Source organism: Diuraphis noxia, unplaced genomic scaffold, assembly GCF_037042655.1.
Source record: "Diuraphis noxia isolate RWA-SAM2 unplaced genomic scaffold, SU_Dnox_SAM2 contig0005, whole genome shotgun sequence".
In the NCBI taxonomy this organism is placed as follows: domain Eukaryota; kingdom Metazoa; phylum Arthropoda; class Insecta; order Hemiptera; family Aphididae; genus Diuraphis; species Diuraphis noxia.
In genome coordinates, this window is record NW_028301715.1 from 45003462 (window position 1) to 45026719 (window position 23258).

Below are 23258 nucleotides of genomic sequence, written 5' to 3' on the forward strand. Positions count from 1 at the left end.
GCGTTCCTAAGGCATAATCATTTTAATGCCTAAACCCCTGTTCGTGCCAAAGTTTTAAAATTTAAAATATAAATGTTCCTTTATAAAAATATGTATACGAAAGCAATACTAAGTGAGTTTTTTACCAAATAATACATTATAGGTACAGGGTATCCTTCGAGGACTTACCCATTGCAATATCTTACGAAATGATAGAGATATCAAAATTCTGGGTTTGTTATAAGACTCACAAGAATAAGCACTACAATTATTTAATTTTCTAATTTACTTTAATGTTTTGGTAGTATATTTTTTTACTTAATTATTTCCAAAAAAATTGACTATAGCCATTTTTTATTTTTTTGAATATATATTGACGTTTCAAAATTTAATTTTCATTAATTTCTTGATTTTAAATATTTTTTCTAGTCACCAGAGGTGTTAAATAATTCGCAATTTTTCTCGAAATTGAAAAAAATTCAAAATCAAGAGATTAATGAAAATTAAATTTTGAAACGTCATTATTTTCAGAAAAAAAAAACTACTAAAAGGCTATAATATACTCAATATTTTTTGGAAATAATAAAATAAAAAAAATATATATTTTTTAACTTTTTTACCAAAACATTTAACCAGAATTTCGATATCTTCATTATTTCAGAAGATATCACAATGGGTAAATCCTCGCGGGACACCTTGTACTATTTCAAGTACCATAAATGTTTTGCCGTTTGGATTATATATTTTTTTAATATACTTTTTAGTTCTGAAAAATAAACATTTAAACAAAAATTATTTTTATTATTTGCTATCTTTTAAGGTTTTATATTTTTTTTTATGAAAATTTACATATTTAATTCTTTGTTAAAAATCAGAATATTTTTTAGATTAGGTATTAAACAGAAAAATCTAATTTTGGGCGAGTATTTCATGAAATGAGTTTTAAGAATTTCAATTTTTTATTAACTGATTTGTTAAGTGGCACACCGTGTGCTCCATAAAATACCGGTCCACTATTCCGTCAGTTGCCTCACCGCTCACCTAAACTTTAAAAAGGTACTAACTAGTTAGTATATATAGATATATATCTAATAACCTAACTACTAGTCCGAAATATTTATTTTATGTATTGAAATACTTTACTTAATGATATATAGAGAATTATCAGCAATACAAAATGTTGCAAATAATTTTTGCTGACAACAGTTCATCTTCATTGTTCATTTAAAAATGTCATTGCGTGTATACAATATAATTATACCAATACATTAAAAGTTTCAAGTGTCAACAAATAATATTTTTAAGCTACAATAAAATAATTATAATCGTTATTCTTTTTTTAAATTCTCATACAAGTTTGAACTTGAAATATCTATAAAAAAAACTGTGTTTACGTAATTTCTAGATTTATTGATTACAGTATAAACTACTTACGATAAATCTTGTTTTTGAATCAAAACAAAAAAAATAAACATCTGTAAACATTATTAACCGCAAAAAAAATCTAGTATCAATATTTATACTTTATTGTTAACACGATATTTTCTACAATATTAAATTTAATAACAGCTACAGCATTAGGATTAATAGTACCTATACTTTCTTAAATATAGATAGAGATTTTCATGTACGAAAATTACGAACGTAAAAGTAATTATGAATTAATAATAAGTATGCACCAAGTTCAACTAACTATAGGAACCACAGATAACTTAAAAGTATTCACCTACTATAATATGCTAATTAGTAACTACAAAAAAGAGTATTATAATTATAAAAGAGTCGGTGGCATAGAAGTGTTTAAAATATATTACAACATGTACATAAATTCCTCCCCCAACATCTTCCCCCTTCATACATTTATTATGATTTTAAAATGAGCGATGAGTATATTGGCTTTACCTAATGGCGTGTTTTTATTTTTTATTCGTGACTATGTACACAAAAAAAAGTAGAAAAATGCTTTGATTTTTTACTTTGATGGTGGTTTCTGATATAAATAAGTCGGTTTTAGATAACAGATATCTATAGTTTATTCATTTAAACGGTCAATATTAAAAATTCTCTGGATTTTTCAAAAAATATCAGGTAAAACAAAAATAGATTAAGGGAATACATAAACTTAGTTTTTTTTAAAGATATTTTTTAAGTTAAAATTAGATATTTAAACTAAAAATAACATTGTCAGTAATTTTGATGTAGATTATTTAAAAATACCCACATTTAATACTTACCGTAACTTATATAAAAAAAATATAAGCTATTATACCTATATATTACGCCACAGACGATTTGCGAACCCTTTCAATGTTGCCTATACAATAGTTAAAAATATTTTAATATTCATTAATTTATTATTATTATTATTATTACTGAATGATAGCATTTTTTAAAATTTTTTTATGATCGGCTGGTAATTTGAGTTTGAGACCACCACTAGACTATATAATATAGACTTAAGTGTTAAATAACAGCTCCTATTTATTTATCATACGTCGTATTTATTGAACTTTATAATTCAAACTTTTCGTACGCAAAACTTTGAATTCACAGCAAGACCACGAAAATGACCCCCACATCCCTTCTGAAACATATACTTAGGCATCTGTCATAAATAAATTAGATGATCGATGCCATTGAATTGATTAAAAAATTATTCGGTGGTACTGAGAGCATTCTAATTTAAAATGCAAAATCGAAACGAACTTAACGAACGAAACACGGATGCTATACAGATTGTACCGTAATACTCTGGCATACTTTACACCGGTGCAGTGGAGTGTGAATTAAGGAAGCAAATAAAACCAGTGATATGGTCTTATCAATCACACAGAATCATTCATACCGCAGGTGCGCAAACAGGGAATGCAAATAAAAAGCGTCATCTTTGGCTGGCAGTTTAATTTTGAAACACGGCTCGAACAAAAATTAGTCTTTTTAATGACAATGAAATATATATAATATGATTGTATATTATCATAGACTTATCATCCATGATTATGGTATATTAAATTTAAAAAAAAAAAAACGTAGTTAGGTATAACTAAGTTATAGTCCCACAAACGAACAATTATAATATATAAGTACTGATATTTACCTTAAATCGCTTACAGTATTAACTAACTACTAAAGAACTACTCACCGCGGAATTTTTGAGTATTTTAATTTTTAAATAGGTACACTTTAAGAAAACCGTAATAGAATATTGTGTTCAAAATGTCAATTTGATACTAGCACACCGTTCATAATCAAACACATGCTATAAGTAAATACATTTTAGTACAATAAAATAGAACGTACATTACTTGATGCTTAAGTTTTACACATCAAAAGAAACATCTACTCATTGATTAATCCGAAAATTCCGAATACTTAAAGAACTTTTGCGAATTTTATGGTTTTTATGGCATCGAATGTCGACATTTATTCGAACATAATTATTAATTGAATATTATATACCCTTCTCTTCTATGTCATGTGATTTGCCGTTTTGTAGTTTGTGATCACTTAAAGGAATTTAAAAAAAAAAAAATGATAAATATATTATTGGAGTGAATATTTTATTAGTGCAATTTTAATTTTCTTTTGGGGGCTGAACAAATATATGGTTAATAGATCCACATCCTTTTTAGTTTACCTTTGACAATTATTTACAAGATTTTTACGCACGAAATATTGATACATTGTTATTATTATACATTGATTTGTCCCAATGGATAGGTATTGTTACCACACCCAAGTACATATCTAGTGTGTATAATAATTATTGTTAACTCCAATCACTCAAGAGAGTCCAATGGGAGTGGCACTCCACCCATTTTTTCTGTTTTATCATTTGTAAAAAGATATACATGTGTGCCGTATTCTTGTAATTCTCCATTTATAACTCACAGTTTATGCAGGCACCCTCGCACATATACCCATCCATAAAAAAAAAAAATTACAATACAATACCAAATAAGAAATGTTTAGGGAATCGTACTATGTTGTCTATGTCGAAAAACAAAAATAAAGTAACCACCTATTCTGTTTATACTACGAATTATGTAGAAACGACTGAAACGGCAAAGTCTAGTTTAAAATGCTATAATTTATCACGAATAAATAAACATGGTAAATAATACTTAAAATACTAAAAATATAACCTAAAAAAAATTTATTTTACTACTGACCTAGTTGTCGATGTATTTTGATCAATAAAAAAAAAAAACATGGTATAACCTATTTTAAAATAAATGGTTTAAATAACATTGAATTTTAATGATGATTATTCGATATTGGTTCTATACCGTTATTATTGCTTTGTTTACACATTTAACATTTCTGAGTATTAAAACAAAGGTATACCTACGTATAAATAATGAGAGCTTAAGTTCGAAATTTCAGGATCCGGAGTATTATTAAATATTATAAAGGAATTTTATTATATTTAAATATTTAAAATCTTTTGATGGGTATGGGTTTTTTCAAATATAGGCACTAAATTACCATCAAAGGTCTTAAGTATCACCAATTTAAAGTATTCGGTTTAATGTTTAAGAATGCTATAGACCATTTTTTAACATCGATATATTTTTGGGCTAGATACAATTTTTTTTGGACATTTATATTCATAATTAGGTACATTTTAAATTTATTGAAAATAATTTAATAATATAATATCTTAAACATATAATAATATTATTTAAAAATATAAAAATGTAATTATTCAAATATAAAAGATCTGAAAATAATATAATAGTATAATATCACAAGGCAAGAATGGCATTGGTTGAATTAGGAGAAATTAATCGGAAAAAAACAAAAGCTGGTAAAAAAATTGAAGTTCAATTGAACATGTTATGTCAAAGTTTTGATGAAGACAATCTGCAGATATTCCTAATTTTTTAAAGCAAATAGGTCAAAATATAAGAAAGAGATCTTTTATATCTGAATAATTACATTTTTTAAATAATATTATAGGACATATTTTATTCAATGTTTTATTATTTTGCGAGGGGTGAATTATAATATCTGAACAAATACATTTTTATATTTTTTAAATAATATTATTACTTGATTAAGATATTATTATATTATTTTCAATAAATTTAAAATGTACCTAATTATGTATATAAATACTTATCTACAATCTACGATAATTTTTAATTCTAGAATTATTTTCAAAAAAATATGTAACACGTATACCTATGGACTATGTATACTTATATAAATACCTATATTATGATAAAAGACTGAATTTAAAAAATAAAATATTAATTTGGAGACTTTTTTTCAGTGAGACTTTCTTACCGGGGACTTTTTTACTGGAGACTTTTTTTCTGGGGACGTTTTTCCGTTTACCATACCTATACTAGGGTCTAGGTCACTCTAAGATAACTATAAATAGATATCACTATTTTTATTTACATAGCTTTGTGCTACAACTTATATTAAGTTAGATATTAGACAAAACAATAATTGCTGTTATTATATATAGCTCAAATATCTGTATATTAAATTAGACATTAAATATTTAAATGTATGACTTACGAAGTTTAAGTCATGGTTAGATGTTTTTATACGAAAAAAAAAAAAATTATAATAATTTTGTGGAAAATATTTTAATTACACGGTCCATTAATTTAAAAATAATTATTTAAGAACAGCCGTTATGACGATTATACTTTTACAAATGCACTAAAATAATATTAATTACAATTTAATTTCCTTGCGCTGAATTAAATATTTTAATCAAAGCAGAATGGACGTGGAGATGAAAAAATAATTTATTCGTCGATTGACATTTTGATCATATTTATCAATACGCGTATATTATAAACTGCACAAATGTGTTAAAATAAATGAGAAATTATTGCTATCCGCCGGCGGAGGCTATATTGTATTTTCGTTGGAGTGTATTGAATTATTCATGTCTGTTTTGGTGATAAATATTGTTGTACATAATATCAAGTACAAAATATGTCGTATGTGAACCAACAATTATTATGGTTCATCAGTTCGTCTACGGTTTTAAAACAAAATTAGTATTACATATCGAAATGCGTTACGGAGGACGCAATTTAATTATGTAGAGCCATATATATATTATTATTTCTTATAATATTATAAAATATTACAAACTCTGCTTATTTTTTTGGTCGCCGCAGTATGTATTGAATAATTAATTTAAAAAAATAAAATCGTATCATCTATACCTATAATATTATAATACGTACCTACAGTCGAAATATTTTTCGTTTTCGTTTGAATTTTTCAACGGAGGTCCGAAAATAACGCCTCGATTGAAAATATTTTGTACTTGTACGCTGTAAATGAACCGCTCGAAATCGTTTAAAATTAGGAAAACACAGGCATAAAATGAATGCGATTTTTCCTTTTTTATTCATATCTGAGATATTATATTGTAAGCTTAAAAATAAAAATAGTATATACGTATAAATTAATGTACAACGTCATTTAAAAAGTTAAAAGCCCCGCAGTGGAATCAGTGGATAAATTTACAGTAACCCGCGGGCGATTCCGTGTGTCTGTCTCCCACACCACTCTATACATTTTAGTAAATTAAATGACACGAAACATTATAATATTTAGAGAATTATTTTAATTTTTAGTACTTCGTATAATAGTGTGCGTGACATCGTGAAGTGGGTTTCCCACGAATCTCATGAAATCGGTCCTGCGATTACGTCGAATACCCAATAAAGGTCGCCGCACACTGCAACGGTGGCGGTAAAATGAAGCCAGACACATTTTATCGGCACTGCCAAGAGTCAAAACAAGAGCATTTTACCTCCACCGCTGCAGTGTGGTGACCTCAAAATAAAATCACATCATTATAGGTATGTACTGCGTTATAGGTAAATTTCGTACCGTCAATGATCTTCATCGGCGATAACTCATTTTCCAAGTAAACAGTATATTAATAAATCTTTTTTTGTAGTGGATATTTTTATTTTCAAATTTATAATTATAATATTATAATTTTTTATTTTTAGTTTGACAATTCAATAACTATAATGAATAATAAGTATGATGCTATTATTAGTATGTTATTATCGACCGTAGTTGACGATAACCGTTTCCTGGAAAAAAATAACAATTACTATTCTGGAAATAAATGAAAACAAAATCCAAGTACACCATTTTAATTTTAATGAAATGTATACTACTGAGAACTTATTTTAAATACAAAATATTAAATTGTTACATCTATATTTGACTATCACCCCCATCACCGTCTTCCAGTCACAGAAATTCGAATAATTGTATTCTTTTTATCTTTCGTGTTCAAAATACTTATCAAATAGTTTTCCTTTGTATTTTATTCCAAAAATACTTTTTTTTGTTTCAGAAGTTGTTGCAAATCTCCAACATCTAAATTCTTTGTAGCGGCCTATCGATTTTGAAAACCTGTAAATGCGCCAGAAAAACAAAATAATATGTTGAGAAAATGGTGTATACTCAATTGCCTATCTTACTGCCGTAATCTCGTGTCGTCATCTGTTGCGACTTAAGTTATGGTTTCGTTTCCGATTGAAAATTTGAAACGCGATTTCAGGGGTTGGCGATTTCGTTAACATCAGTCGTCATCCGTGACAATGTCCACCGACCACCATACATTCGGTGTCGATTGGACGTTTATTTCCGGTCCGAATATCGTAACGCACAATTTATTCTGTTCGAATCAGTCGAAAATTATTACGTTTTTCAGTGATTCGATGATCAAAAGTACAGGTTCAACGTTTGCCAAGTAAAAAAAAAAAAAATGGCCAAGACCTACACTGGCTTCGGTTATGTCACTTCTTGGTCGCACCATCGAATGTTAGAAAACCGACATTATAATGGCCAAGGCATAGAAGTTATCGCTACAATTATTATCGTCCCGTAATAATTACAAAATTTAAGTATAGGAATTTGAACAAATCTAAGTATAGAATGTAAGAATGCACCAGGGTAACCTCACTTTTTACAGTTTTCTAAAATATATTTCATACCTACAATATATTATTTTAAATGAGCTTGAATTTTATATCAACGGTTTTTGAAATGAAACCAATAATTATCACGGTAAAAAAAAAAAAAAACTAAAAATAACTACCCGAAATGTCTACTCGTATATCAAGTTAAAATAATTTTTAGAGCTGGGCCGATAGCACTTTTTTCCGATATCCGATATTCCGATGTATTTTGCCGATATAAAACCGATAGCCGGTCCGATATTTTATTTCCATGAACCGATATAAAAATACTTAAAAACCCGATATATTTTTCAAAAACCGATACCCGATATATAAACCGATGTAACATTTAAATCATGTGGCATATCAAAACATATTAGATTTCCGCTAATTTCCGAAATAATTATTTTTTTTAAATATTAAATAATAACTAAACGAAATTGAATTTAAATTGTGATTGCATTGTGTTTACTGTTTTACTGTGTTTACCAAATCATTTGTTGTTTACATGATATGTCTAAAAATAGCGTTATCGGTATAACCATCACCATTACATACAAATTGATATGCGACTGTATTATATCGGTTTTACTATCGGTTGGGAAAAAAAACCGATACCCGATTAAACCGATAGTACCAATATCGGCCGATACTAATATCGGGTATCGGTATCGGCCCAGCTCTAATAATTTTGACGTATACATAATAAATTAATAATATAATAATATAAATATATAATGTATTTAAATAATTAAACAAAATTAAAAATAACTGGTGAAAATGGAGCTGTAATCTTCTAAATAAATTAATAATTTTATTAATTACGGTATCATTATAAATAGGTAGGCTACCGAATAAATGTCACAGTTTTTTTTTCGCAATTTGTGTATCGGTTTTATCTCTCCGGAGACGCCGGAGACTATCTACTGCAGTAATAGTAAACATCTATAAATGACCTATATAAAGTACCTACCAGATGACATTTTCGATCTAAAAAGTTTTTACGTAAAACTTTTAGAACACTCTTTTTGCCCTAAACCAGTGGTTATAAAGGTAGTTATATAAAAAATAAAAACTCATTTTTGTAAAACCTTTTGCTAGTAATCACATTGTTCGGAATAGGTTCAAGTTTGTATCGCAATTTAGATATATAATATTGTCAAAAACAAAACTAAGCATTTTACTTTTATTCAGGAATTTCAATAATATCATACCTACATCGAACGCTTAGTCTTTCCTAAACGTTTTACAATGATTTTAATATTTTATGATTCATATACTATATGAAGCTGCAGAATGATCCACTAAATATGTTTACCCTATTTTTTTCTTTAATAATGGCCAACTAAGTTAAATTAAATTCTGATTTTTGAAAATTTTGAATATACTTCAGAACTATAATATTTCAAATCAGAGTTTGAACGAAATACAAATACATTATCAAAGAATATATATTAATATTAATGATATAATCACAATAAACACGTATATTAATATTGATTATTTTTTAAAATTTAATCGAAGGTATTAAATTGTACTTATCAGGTTTTTGTTTTTTATTTTAAGAGGACGCCAAACCCGCATGTGTTGTCTCCGTCTTACAAACGTATAATAACATAACAAAATCTGTTTAGCGCGGGACAACTTTTCTCCCTCAATATTTATAATGGAATTTTCAAAATTTCACAACGCATAGGTAAGAACTTTATCTGTGTCATAGCGTCGTTATTTTTTTGATAGCATAAACTAATAATTTTAAGTAATTTAATGAAAAAATAAATGTATTTTCTTAAGCTTATGACTTTAATTATATTTATGTTATCAAAAAAGTAACGACGTTATGACACTGATAAAGTTCTTACCTATGCGTTGTGGAATTTTGGTAATTCTACTATAAATACAAAGGGAGTAAAGTTGCCCCGCGCTTAACAGATTTTTCTATGTTATACGTTTGTAAGACGGAGACAACACATGCGGGTGTGGCGTCCTCTTAATACAAGGCTCTTAACATATTGTTACAATAGCAGTTGAAAAATAAAAGAAATTCAGTCACAATTTTTTTTTTATAAGCATTCAAAGTTTGAATTTTGACAAAAAACGTAAAAATCACAAACTATTGTGTGGTGTCCTCTTAAATGAATATTCATTAAATTAATCCAAATAGGGAAAAATTAAAGTCGAAAATAAATAAAGAGACACATTTTTTTATAAATTTATATTATTTTATTGGCTTATTTTTAGCCAGATAAAAAATGTATTTATACTATTATTATGTAATATATTATTTAACTTATAACAAATAGTTTTTTAAATATAATTCAAGTGCAACAAACTAATAAGTAAATGTTTGTAAAAAAAATATATTTACCTACTACTATAGTACTATATGATTAAATATTAATTTTTAATACAACAATATTTTATTTAATATAATAAGTATAAGGTATAACGCCGAGTGGGCAAATACAATGGCATTTATGTATAAAATATAAATAGACCACTATCTACTATATATTATTATTATAAAACAGGTATTCCGGTAGTTTGATTCCATTCCACAGTGTTTTCCGTTTTCACTTTATTTCCGTAGGCTGCGTTTTCGGTGGTAGTGACGGTTGTATTTTGTGGTTCCTTATTGGTGGTATCCTCTTTTGCTATAACATCTACTAGCTTGACTGTGGGTTTTCTGGATATTAGTTTTTTGCTCATTTTCTTCTCGTAATGTCTGACCGTCACAGTTTCATCAAATTCGCCCTCAGTACCACTGATTTCTTTGTCAGACCTGTCTTGAATAATACTACTGCCACCGGGTATGATTGGTTTGAAACCGCCTTCGACTACTACACTGCTTGGGTTAAAACCACCTTGTGATTGGTGCTGTTGTACATCGGTCTCTTGTCTGCTCTGGATTGGCATGTAGCCAATCATTTGTTGAGATTTTGGGTGTTTTGATGAAGAATACGATACCGAAACTGACTGTGACATGGAAGTACTGGGTTGTTGGACAATTGGTTGCTGTTGCTGTTGCAAATAGAAAGTTGGGTTTTGTTGTTGATGGAACATTGGCTGCTGAAGCTGCTGCTGTATGAGAGGTTGTTGATGCTGAATGAGCGATTGTTGTTGCTGTTGGAAATTACCGGGGTGGACGGAAAGCATAGACTGAGAAACAGAGGGCACAGGACTGTAGTGGCTCACTAAAGGCAATGGTGATTGTGTGTTAAATTTGTAAATGGGTTTCTTGTATACTACAGAGTGATGGGCACCGTTCGGCATGGGTCCATTTGGCGGTAACCTCTTACCCGATACCCGATAACCATGTTTTACAGCGACTGGCTGCTTAGGGGTGAAAACTATTTGTGTGGGACGATGGTCTGGGAGAATATTGGGTTGCATTTGAAAATGTGGAATGACCGGCTGTCTTATGGGCCTGTAATTATTATTGTTAATATTATATGATGGTAACATGTAATTATAAGTAGAAGACGTCATAGGTTGCGGACTGCCGTAGTGAGCTTTTGGCATGTAAAACGGTACGTTCCCATATGTATAATTTGAGTTTGGATATGTGTAAAGAGTGTTTTGTTGTGATGTGGCCGTTGGGAATTTGTAGTTATTATAAACAAACTGATCGTGATTTGTTGAAGACTTTGAAAAATCGGTTTTAAGGTTTTCTTCTAACTCAGTGGGAATTAATGGCATATTATGTCCTTTGTGATCTGATTGTTGGTCGATGTAATTTCTTATAGGTTCATTGTTATTATACAACTGTTTATTTTCCACGTCTGGTTTTACTCTCGTTGTGTACTGAATGCTACCCCTAGACTGTAAATCTTCTGAAGCAGGTGCACTAGGCTCAGAGCTAGGCTGTTCTTTATCACATGTATCTAATACGTTAATTTTCCAACCCAAGTGACGATGCGTGAAACACTAAAAACAATTATTACAGTTAAATCAATTAATTAAAAAATATGTATATATATATATTTTTAAATATATATATATATAATCTTTTTAATTATATTGAGACAGTTAATAAATAAATTTAATTACTGAATTTATAGACAAATATATTGTTTTGTTTTATAATAATATTAGAGATTTTACATTTTATACTAATAATTGATATGATTTACCTGGTAGTAAACTGTGTCTGGCGTATCTGCATCCGGAGTCCATTGCACTATTCCAGGATCTCCATTATCACATGCCAGGCTTAGAGTTCTTTGATAAGCACCAAAGGAAACAAATTCATCCGCGGGAGGCTGTTGTGGATCTGGAGTCCAATTGCATAAACGACCCGTACCAGTTGGGATTACTTCTCCTGATTTGCTAACAGTAACTCCAGCAAATATTCGGATGTTCTGTCAAGTAAAAGATAAAACTCATAAAATATTAACCATGAATACTGTTCTTATATCGAGCGTAAATATTTAAAAAACATAATTATCACATGGGAACTTAAAAATAATTACATCTCTTTCTTCCGCTGTTTTGTAACCATATCCACCAACAGGATCATCAGTGATGTAAAATGGGTGGTATTTCGCTGGTATTTCTGTGTCTAATCCTCCTTCAACTACAAATGTGTATGTTTGTCCTCTAACAACGTTTATTTCTGGTATGAGTAATCCATTTATGTACCACGAAATTCCCCATCCAACGTGTCCTACAAAAATGAAATAAAACGTTATATACTTATAATTCGTAAATATAGGCACCCGTATAATTTGTTTGTATTTTTATTTAAATCATAAACAATAATTAACCTGTAATAGCAGAATAACCGTGTTTTCCTCCAGTAGGACCCATTTGAGCGTAGAAAACACCATCGTCTGGTTCATAACATTGAATGGCTGGGATATCCCACGCAACATTTTTTTCTACCGGGGCGGGTTTCGGAACCGGACGAGGTCGAATTTTCTTAGTAGGGGTGATCTGGAAAATATATATTCGTTTACGATAAGTTTACCATGGAATAAAATTTATGAAAAATATTGTATTAACCTCTTTTAATAAACTTTGGATGGTCGTAGTTATATCTATTGAACTTGGTACTGTTGTGACTTCATTATGAACTGTATCTGATTTAGCATCTGTATCTGGTATAGGGCAGTTCCATTCTGGTAAGCGGCCAAAATCAATTTTTATCGTTTCTATGATAAATATTCCATAAAATATAAATTAGTATAAAATCAAAGTCCATGTACTTTAAGTTATAATTTTGAATATGAAAACAAATTATAAATAAAAATATTTCAAAGATAATATTTTGATGTTCTTTTAAGTACTACAAATTATAATTTTTACCTATTGTGTTCATATTTTGATACATTTTTATATGTGTATACCTTTGTAACTGTACATAACAAAAAGTTCTTAAAATATAAAAATTGCGGTATCCGAAGAAAAAATTAGAATAATAAGATATGTAAAAATAAAAGGGTCCCTCAGACTAGTCAGATTTAATATAAATTAAAACTTATCGTATTAAGAACGTATGAAGTGTACGACTAGAAGTTATGATGTTTTTAAGGTGCTTTCGAACATGATAATACTTAGATACTCGTATAATATTTTATATTCTTTTATAAATTCAGTTTTTCCAGTCTATGGTACTATAGGGTTTTAAAAATTAACATAGATTTTCACAACAAGACAATGTACAGTAAATGAAATACTAAAATGTATTATTATTATTATTGTAAGAATTTACATGGTTCTGTAATATTGAAGTATTTAATTTGCTAGAGACTAAAATAATATTATAATGTTATGAGCAAAAAATATAGCACAGTGACGGTTCTAATCTCGGCGTGTATCCTTTGTATGCATATAACAATAGAAATACAGTTATTGAATGTGTTTGATGCCAATGTATGAATATGATTCTCCATGTATAAATTAATATAAATATAGATACATATAGATACATATAGGTAGATACACAATACACAATAAAGTTAATTGGGTATGAATGTATCATATTCACCGATACATACTTATAATATGATTATGAGTCATGACTTACCTATAACTTAAGTTATAAAGATATAATTTTATATTACTATAAGAAGTAAATACCTTTTGAGAATATCGGATGATATGAAACCTCGTGTTTATCATTCAAAGGACCGACTGCCCAAATTATTGGCTGGCTTTTATTAGTCAATATGGGTAAGTCAAGATTATCTTTTGACTTTAATGGCCTCTGGTATGTGACTATCGAATATCCATTGACTATTGCCGCGTTCAACAAACGAACACTTTCACCGGCCGGACCCTAACAAATATAATTCATTTAAATATCCTATCGTTTTTAAATCTTTGTATCCATGTGATTGTTTCTGAATATTAATAACGTATTATACATTTTTAGTTTATTTCTTGCTTAAAAACCACATACAATAATGGAAACATTAAAAAAATTTTTTTATAAATATTTTAACGTTGTAGGTATAGCATATATTCTATAACTTTGATAATAAAAATCAGGGAAATATAAAATCGCGAAATGTTAAATTAATGTAAATTTAACTTATGTAATACCTAATAGTATTAATAATTTAAGGTAAACTCACACAAACTAAATGTATTAAGTATATTATACTTTATCATACAATGGATTTGAATTAAATAATATCATCTTTATAATGATTGGAATCTAAATTGTGTTGAATTTTATATTGGTTGCTTATCGAATAAAAATGTGTATACCTGAATATTGGTATCGGGGCAACTGCCGCTGACTTGTCCAGTATCTTGCTGTACAATACACTGTGATTTATCCAGTAAGTAATAATCTTGAGCAAAACCACTAATTGTGGTTTGATCTACTCCGGCTACAACTACGTCTCCTCCGACCATGCGATTTGATGTAGGTGAACCAGATATACCGAAAGACATATATTGGTTGTCTTCTAAAAATCAACAGTATATTTTCAATTTTGATATAATGTATGATAAAATAAAAATAATGAATTTTAGATTTAATAATATTGGATTCAGAAGAAAATGAGGTATAAAAATAAATAAAAATAATACACCAATATTTTTGCAATAAAATATTGTTCATAAAATAGTTATTCGCTTGAGGATTAAATATTAATCAGTATATATTAATGCATTATCGAGAATTTCATCGATGAAAGTAAATAAAATACAAATTTACTCTTTTTTATTATTTACTTAATATTACAGATAAATGTTTTATAATATTTTATTGAAAACTATAATTGTATTAACGTATGTATACTTCATAAATACATAATTTATAAAACATACATTAGTAAACGAGGTATATAGAATTTCATTTCATTTTATTGTGACTACTGATTACTGAATATAGTATTATAAATACAATAAAATACCTAATTAACTAATAATTTAATACATGTTATTCTATTAAGTAGATTTAATATATACCTACTTGATTTTGATTTTATTATACATATTAAGTATAAATATAGAATGGATAGATGTTATTTTATGTTTTATTTAAATTAAATCTATAGAAGCAGTGTACTTTTTGATACGTACCTACTTTACAATTTACAATAGCGATTTTTGTTAATATATTTTAGTTTCATTCAAAATGAGATTTCATAATAAATGCTTTAAAATAATTTTTAATAACTTAAAGTGGGCACTAAAAATTAATTATAAAAATAAACTATTATTTAACTTCGGATGAATTTACTTAAAATAATGAATGATTTCCTAATACATAAATAAAACCGGCCACGTTATAGTAAATAACGTAAGTCATACTTAAATTCTGCAACTTTGACTAGGTATATGTATTATGTAGTAGTTTGGGAGAAAAAGTGTGAGAAATATTGTTGATTAAAGCAATAATAATAATTCGTGATATGTCAAGATTGTGTAAGGTAATAACTAATAAACGATACATTTAGAATTGAAAAGCGTGACGAGAAATATTTTAGAACAGTTTTAATTTACTGTAACTAGTTTTGTATATAGCCTTTAGGCTCTTATGTAATAAAGATATATTTTTTGAAATTTCTGTCAAAAATCAGATGAGTTATTGTATTATTAAGATTAATAAGATTGAATAGTGACAATATTATTTCTGCATAATATCTTGAATGAAATGCTATTTATTTTATAATTATAGTGTAAATTGGTCTAACACTCGACAAGTTGAGACTATTAAATTAAATACATTCAGCTATAATTATTTCAATATAAAAAATAAAAAAAAAGCATTGTTATTATGTGCATTTTAAAACTGTTAACATAATTTATAATCGTTCAGCATATTTATTTCATCACGTGAAGTGAACCAATGGGGTCTTTTCTCCTTTCATTTATTTAGAATTTATTTTATGTTGAATATTTTATCCTTGTACTTATGCAATTATGCGCTACAACATAATATATGAGCACTGTTTGAGCACATTTGTTTAATTCTTTTGTGAAAAAAAAAAAAAAAAAATATTTTATAAATGTATAAATTATTATAAAATTGTAGGGCTCATAATACATGCATGTCAAGAAATCGTGTATTTTTTTTTTTAATATCAATTTAAAATAATAGAATTTCATTTTAAACAAAGATAAAAATAAAAACAAAAAATATTTATATATATTTTTTTTATTACGTGATATTTTATATAGCTTACCCAACTTAGCGACCAGTTGTACTACAATGCTGTCACCTGCTATTGCCCATCGCACTTCGTATCCTAAAGGTTCATGGAGTACTTCACAGTTTAATTTTGACTAAAAAAAAAATAACAAACATTGATAATATTTACAATAATAAATTTACTATAACTAATATCATTAGAATATTATTTTAATCCATAATGAATTGAACAAGACTAATGTATATGAATCACACATTGCTGTAGAGATAAGTACAAAAAATCCCACGTAACTGCATGCAAATGTTTTTTATTTCTATTACTCTAAATTAGAGTCTCTAATGTAATATATTACTATATGCCTATAATTATGATTGTTAGGTTATTTTTTTTAAATTAGTTATAATACCTGTGAATTGTTTGTTATTTTTATTTTTTTTTGTCGAGTTATATAGATTGTGTCAAAGTTGACGGAGTTTTAAAAGTGTACATATTTAATTCATAATTGCGCGTATATTATATTTGAAGAATAATGATTTGTAATTCAATACGTTTTTATATAATAAATACAATATTATTTTGGAATTTTTTAACAACATAATGGCAGATATCTTGATAAAGGATAGATATATAATTATTATTTACTTATATGCCTTATTAATGTGTACATCTTGAATTTTTAAAACCTACCTAACTTATAATAGTTTTAATAATGCAAAAAATATATATAACATTTTACGACCGTAATACAACTATAGAATTTGATTGTATTCGATCGATACAAAATATTTGTTAAAAAAATACCTAAACAAATTTAAGAGGTTACCTATTGGTCATTTTCACATATTGATATTATGACGTAATGCCCGTAATGGTTCTGTATTAATTGTTCACTAAACAAAAATTGTGTTATTAATTTCTAAATTTTTTTAGAAAAGGACTACCTACTAAACGACTGTTTTGGTATAACGTTAGTAAAAAACGTTTATAAAGCATATGTGGGGACACCGGACACAGGGAATTGTAGATAAGACATTCATTTTTAGAAACCGTTTCCCCTAAAGATGTAGATTTTTCTTGTTATTATTGATACAATATATAATATAATTGAATACAATCGCAAAAAGGAACATTAAATACATAAAAAAAAAAACGTATAGGTATATTGACCGAGTATAGAAACCAGGAAGAAGGCAACTGCAAAGAAACTTTAGTGGTGCATAAACTAATTTGTGTTTGTTGGCATCTTTTGGATTAAATGTCGACTCGAATAAAAGTGAACTTTAAATAATCATCTTTCCTTTACTGCTAAAGAGTTATAAATACTACAAAAAGACTTCAATTTCATTTCATTTTTTTTTGTATCAACTCTTAAGGCGAAATAAATTAATCAAGTATTTTACAAGTATGCGAGTAACGAATTTTAAATCGTCAGATGCTGGTAATGAGTAAACAATTTTTAAGTAAGTAGGCATTATAGGTCTATCTGTTCATCTAGAGCGAACGGGTAATTTAATTTAATTATTCATTTGTATTCCAAACCTTGCGGGTTGTTGTAGGAATTGAAAGAATTGTAATCTGTATAGGTACTCTTTTTGAATTAAACCGACTTCCATATAATGTATAATGATTAATATTGTGGGTACGTCGGTCGAGAAGTAGCTACGCAAGTATAGGTATATAGAGATTATAAGGAGCAATAATGATTATTGCCTTTCTTCTATACATGCTAGTTAAAACCTCATAGTTTATCTAGCTTAATAATAGGCGGATGCTTAAAGAGAAACTGCAAAGAAAGTATAGTATTATATATATACGTATACACATTTTGATAAATTACTTGAAATTGTTAGCAGCGCGCGCCCTTGTAATTGAACACTCGCGTTGTGTGGAAAAAGCACGAAATCGGAGTACAAAAAATAGATAGATAGATAGATAGAGAGAGAGACAGAGAGAAAGAGACAGAAAGAGATAGAGAGAGACAGATAGAGAGAAAGAGAAATAAATGAGAGCTTGCAATGACTATGGCTTACGGGATTGTATCGGAATGCAAGCTTGCGAGTCATCGACAGACCTGTCAAAATTTAAAAACGAATTTGTAACCGTCGGCTGATGTTAGAAGCGAGCATAATATAATAATATTAAATGCTAAACATTACAATGTATATAGGCGTAGATACCATTTATTATAATATATTATATTTGACGCGGAGGTATTTTTATTTCGTTTTATCGAATGCGTTCATTATAATATTGTTATACGCATCCCACGTTGGCGCGTGACTACGGCGGATAGTGAAGGTGTTTGATATTACGAGTGTATATACGTTATATTATTACATTTTGTTGTCTCGCAAACAACGTAATATTCTCTCTGCGGGTCGTCCGCGCTGTGTTGTGCAACACATATCTAACCATAAAATAGTTTAGGTATACATGCCGACAACAATGTAGCGAGTAATAATAATAGTAATAATAATATAGGTACATTTCGTCCGGATTGAAGTATGAATACAGCGCGATTGCCGTTTCGAAAACGTCATATTATTACCGCCTGTCCACCAATGCATGGCCAATCATGATTTGTTCGTATATTGCAGATTGCCGGACGAATGGAAATCCGTCGAAATTGCAAACAGAGGAGCCACGTTGTGCGTATGCATATAATTACTAGGGGTTATTGGTATACTCGTCACTACTCTAGACGGTCAAATAAACAAGCAGGAGGAGATTTAAGATGAGTTTGCATTACTTACGCATGACAATTTTTGAAATCACTCCCTTAGAACACATTAGTGCGTGAAAAATGTGTACCTATAACACTATACATGCAGCAGACGTCAAAAGTGAAAAATTCGCCATTTCGCCAAACCCGAAGTCATCCACGTATCCAAACGGAATTCATCCATTGCCTCAATAAGCGTTTCAAAAATTATATTCGATTTCATCGTAAGTACGATTCGGCATTTTTGTTGGTCCGCGGCCAACTGCTGTTGCACCTGGGTGGACGTTCATCCGAAGCTTTTCAAAACGCAAAGAAAACCAGTTCAAAATGCTGGATAGCGTTTTTATCTGAGACGATATAAACACCACTCATATCCGAAACCCGATATTAATAATTATTCGCATCGAGATTTGAGTGTATCACGTGCGCTTTATCTAAAATCTAGATGACGAGGATTATGTATAGATAGTGATGGACAGCTGCAGACCACGTACCTAACCTAACCTTATATCCTAATTCGTGTTTGCAGCTCGACACCATAAATAGTATTTATAGTCAATGATATTTCTGTAGTAAGTTACCATCGGAGTGTCTATATAAATCTATGTACCTTGAAATGATATAGTAGAAAATTATTATAACATGGGTGGTCGCGTTTAGACGAGAAATACCCTTTAGCCCAATACTATTATTTTTAGTGTACAGGTAACAACGCAAATTAAGACTAACCATAATAATATAATAGTTACGTACGTATGCCACGTATGGGTACTGCAGGGACAAGATTCCTAGAAAACCAAATTTCAAAATAACTCATGCAGAGATATTCCACCTTCACGATTTTATGCTATGATTTAGATTTGGAGGGATGTAAAAGTAAAAAAAAAACGTGTAGAGTGCTGGCCTCCCCCCCCCCCCCCCCTTTAGTAAAATCGTTGAGTCGACGATTCGACGTAAAAACTAAAAAGAAAGCGTGTGGAAAGGCCACACGTCTTATAGAACGTCACCGAGACAATAGTTCACACGACGGAATGTAATAATAATTGGTCTCGCGCAAAGGTCACACACGACGACGACCGCGCGCGCCACGGCGTATAACAATATTGCGTAATGCCGCGACGGGGTTAGTCGGGCGCGCGTAGGAGTAGAGCGGCGGCACGCCGACGACGGGTACGAAGAAGCGTCGACCGGCGCCGCCGTAACTGGTACGCGCGGCGCGTCGTCTTCGCGGTCGGTTTGGAAAACAATTCGTGCGCGACGGAAATCGAAAGAAGAAGACTCGTTACGTAATGACAGAAACACATTACAATATTATATTTTATCATTATTGTTGTCGTCTTCTTCTTCTTCTTCTTTTACTTCTCGGTCATAATCGCGAGCACTGAACGATCGTAATAACACGAATTATATGGCCGTACTCAGGTTTGGCCGCGTGGAGGCGTACTATTCTTGCCGTTATTGTATTACAATATAATTTACCGGTGTTGCGTATTATTGTTATTATTGTTATGATAATATTGTTACGACGACGTTCTACGTTTGGTGTTCTACACGATCGTTGTAAACTTAATTTTAAACTTATTATCATTATTATCAGGGCTCATAAGCCCTCGGGCTACTAGCATTTGCATTTGCATATATATATATTTTTTTTGAGATGTCCTATAGGATGCTCATGACATGAGCTACCAATACATTTGCTTCAGAAATCCAAGAAGCTAAATACGACATTTTATGTTACATATTTTTGCATTATTCAAAGTTTAAATGATATATTTTGCTTATTTGTGTCATTTTCAGAACCGTAGCTAACAATTGAGTACCACGATACAATAATAACGCTTTTTATATAATATTATTAATGTTCTTTAACTTTTAAAAGTTTCAAACATTTTTTTTATACTCAATATTTTTACTGTATATCATATTTAAGTGCTTACATAAATAATTTTGAGAGGATATTATTGCACTTTTAACAGCCATTTTTAGAGGCTTAGAGCTATGAGTTATGATCCTTGATTATTATTACAATAATATATATCTACCCGCGTTTGATTACGGTGTGGCGGTAGAGTTTGCACTCGGATGTTTGCAATATTATATTAATATTATACGGATCCAGGATCGGGTCGAACGGCCACGCGCTACAGTAATGCCAAACATTTTTGGTTCACAAAAATGACGTATACGAAAATATAATGGTGGCCGACAATCATGTTATACGAGACCAGCCCACAACATCAATTCGGCGGCGGCGGCGGAGGTCGAAGAATTAGCGTCCGTAATATAATATTAGGTATATTGAATTCGGAACAAAAATTGAGAGCGACACGTCATATTACACGAACCTATCGTGGCCACAGAATATAAGTGGTGTTTTTAAATATTAAATTTCGTAAACGCATTAGTCCGACCGTGGTTATCTGCTCTGGGTTTTGTAAGATATTTTATTTCGTCCACAACCTTTACGGCCTTTTCAGTAAAGAGCGAAAAATAGATTTTTTTAAATAAATTGACAAAACAAAACTTAATTCGCGAATCGATGTATCGTTATTAGTAGTTTTTGTTTCGCTTAAACATATTCTTTATCGTCCAAATCGGGTAATGAACCGAAATATTATTATTGTCCACGTCGTCGCGTCGGCGGGGATTATCACGAGGAAGTTTGTATTGTTTCTCTATTCTCGATTTGAAATTCGGAATTCTGTAAATATAATTTACATTACTTGGAGTATATACGAATGGGTATAACGGTTAATGGTTGAATACGGCCAATACGGTTTAATACGTGAACTAAATTGTTTTCTTGAGCAATATTGCATATTTTGCTCCCATTATAAAGCTCTACCCCTCCAAATGTCGACGATTTTATGTAAATTTCTAAATCCATATTATATTATCGTCCTATTAATTTAGTATTCGAACCAATAGACTATTAAGATGGTATAATTAATAAATATTAGTTGTATGTTAATTTTTAATATATTGCTTATTGCTTATTAATAATAAATTATTAGTAATATATGCTGAGTAAGATAAGATTATAATATATTATAGGCTTTTGGGTGTTATGTTAAATTGTAATATATGATTATTATATCGCAGATTTTTATTTACCGATGTTTAAGGGATGGGTTCACATGTAATAAATATTACGTAAATGGTCTTTTTTCTAAATATTTAAATTATTAATAACTTATACAATTTAATACTTATACACAAATCACGTGATGTTAAGAGGTAAGGTCCAAGGATGGAGATATTACTTATAGTATATTATAAAATAAATTGTATCTATTTAGTTTGGTATAAAAATTTACAATTTCTTTATTTTAGTATATTATTAAGCATGATTTTATATAAATTGGACTTATAATATTTATCAAGACTTCGAGTGGGCACATAATTATTTTTGAAAGCTTAAATCAATTAAAAGTTTTAATATATAATCGTGTCTATAAAATAATATTTTTAATTTTTATGCTTTATTTTAAACTCTATACATTTGGAAGAAAAGTTGTAATAATAACCTATAGTTGTTATTAATGTTACGCCTTTGTTGGTGATCAATGATCTCATTAATAAAATTTATTTTCAGCATATATTTATTAAAACTGTTAAAATTTTGAATTTGAACTTATTGCTACTCCAATTAATCGAGTTAAGTGTAATAATTGTTATACAATTTATATTGCATAGTTTTGAGCTACGTTATATTATAACGTTAAATTATTTTGATTTCAGGAGAAAAGTATTTCATGTATAATATTATAGTTGTATATAATTAAATATTTATACTCAAGATTAAAACTGTGATAGTGTACCGTGAACGTACGATGTATATATATAAAATACTAAAAAGTTTTATTATTTTTTAAAGTAGAAATAAATGAGTGCACTCATTTATGAAACACATATTATTTGGGTTTGAATTCAGAGACGTAACTGCAATAATTGTTAATTTTAACCTCCATGCCACTAACGACG

General features: G+C 29.1%; 1 protein-coding gene across 1 annotated transcript in view; it reads right to left on the reverse strand.

Annotated features, from left to right (window-relative positions):
- Positions 1-10280: 10280 nt before the first annotated feature.
- Skel (DM13 and DOMON_DOH domain-containing protein skeletor) overlaps positions 10281-23258 on the reverse strand; it is a 36161-nt gene continuing 23183 nt past the window's right edge. Inside the window, exons 7-14 of the mRNA XM_015525044.2 lie at positions 16583-16682; positions 14655-14857; positions 14022-14220; positions 12945-13093; positions 12707-12875; positions 12413-12606; positions 12074-12301; positions 10281-11867 (exon numbers count right to left, since the gene is read on the reverse strand). Of these exons, the coding sequence (XP_015380530.2) occupies positions 10461-11867; positions 12074-12301; positions 12413-12606; positions 12707-12875; positions 12945-13093; positions 14022-14220; positions 14655-14857; positions 16583-16682 (2649 nt within the window). The 3' untranslated portion in view covers positions 10281-10460. The remainder of the gene's footprint in view (positions 11868-12073; positions 12302-12412; positions 12607-12706; positions 12876-12944; positions 13094-14021; positions 14221-14654; positions 14858-16582; positions 16683-23258) is intronic.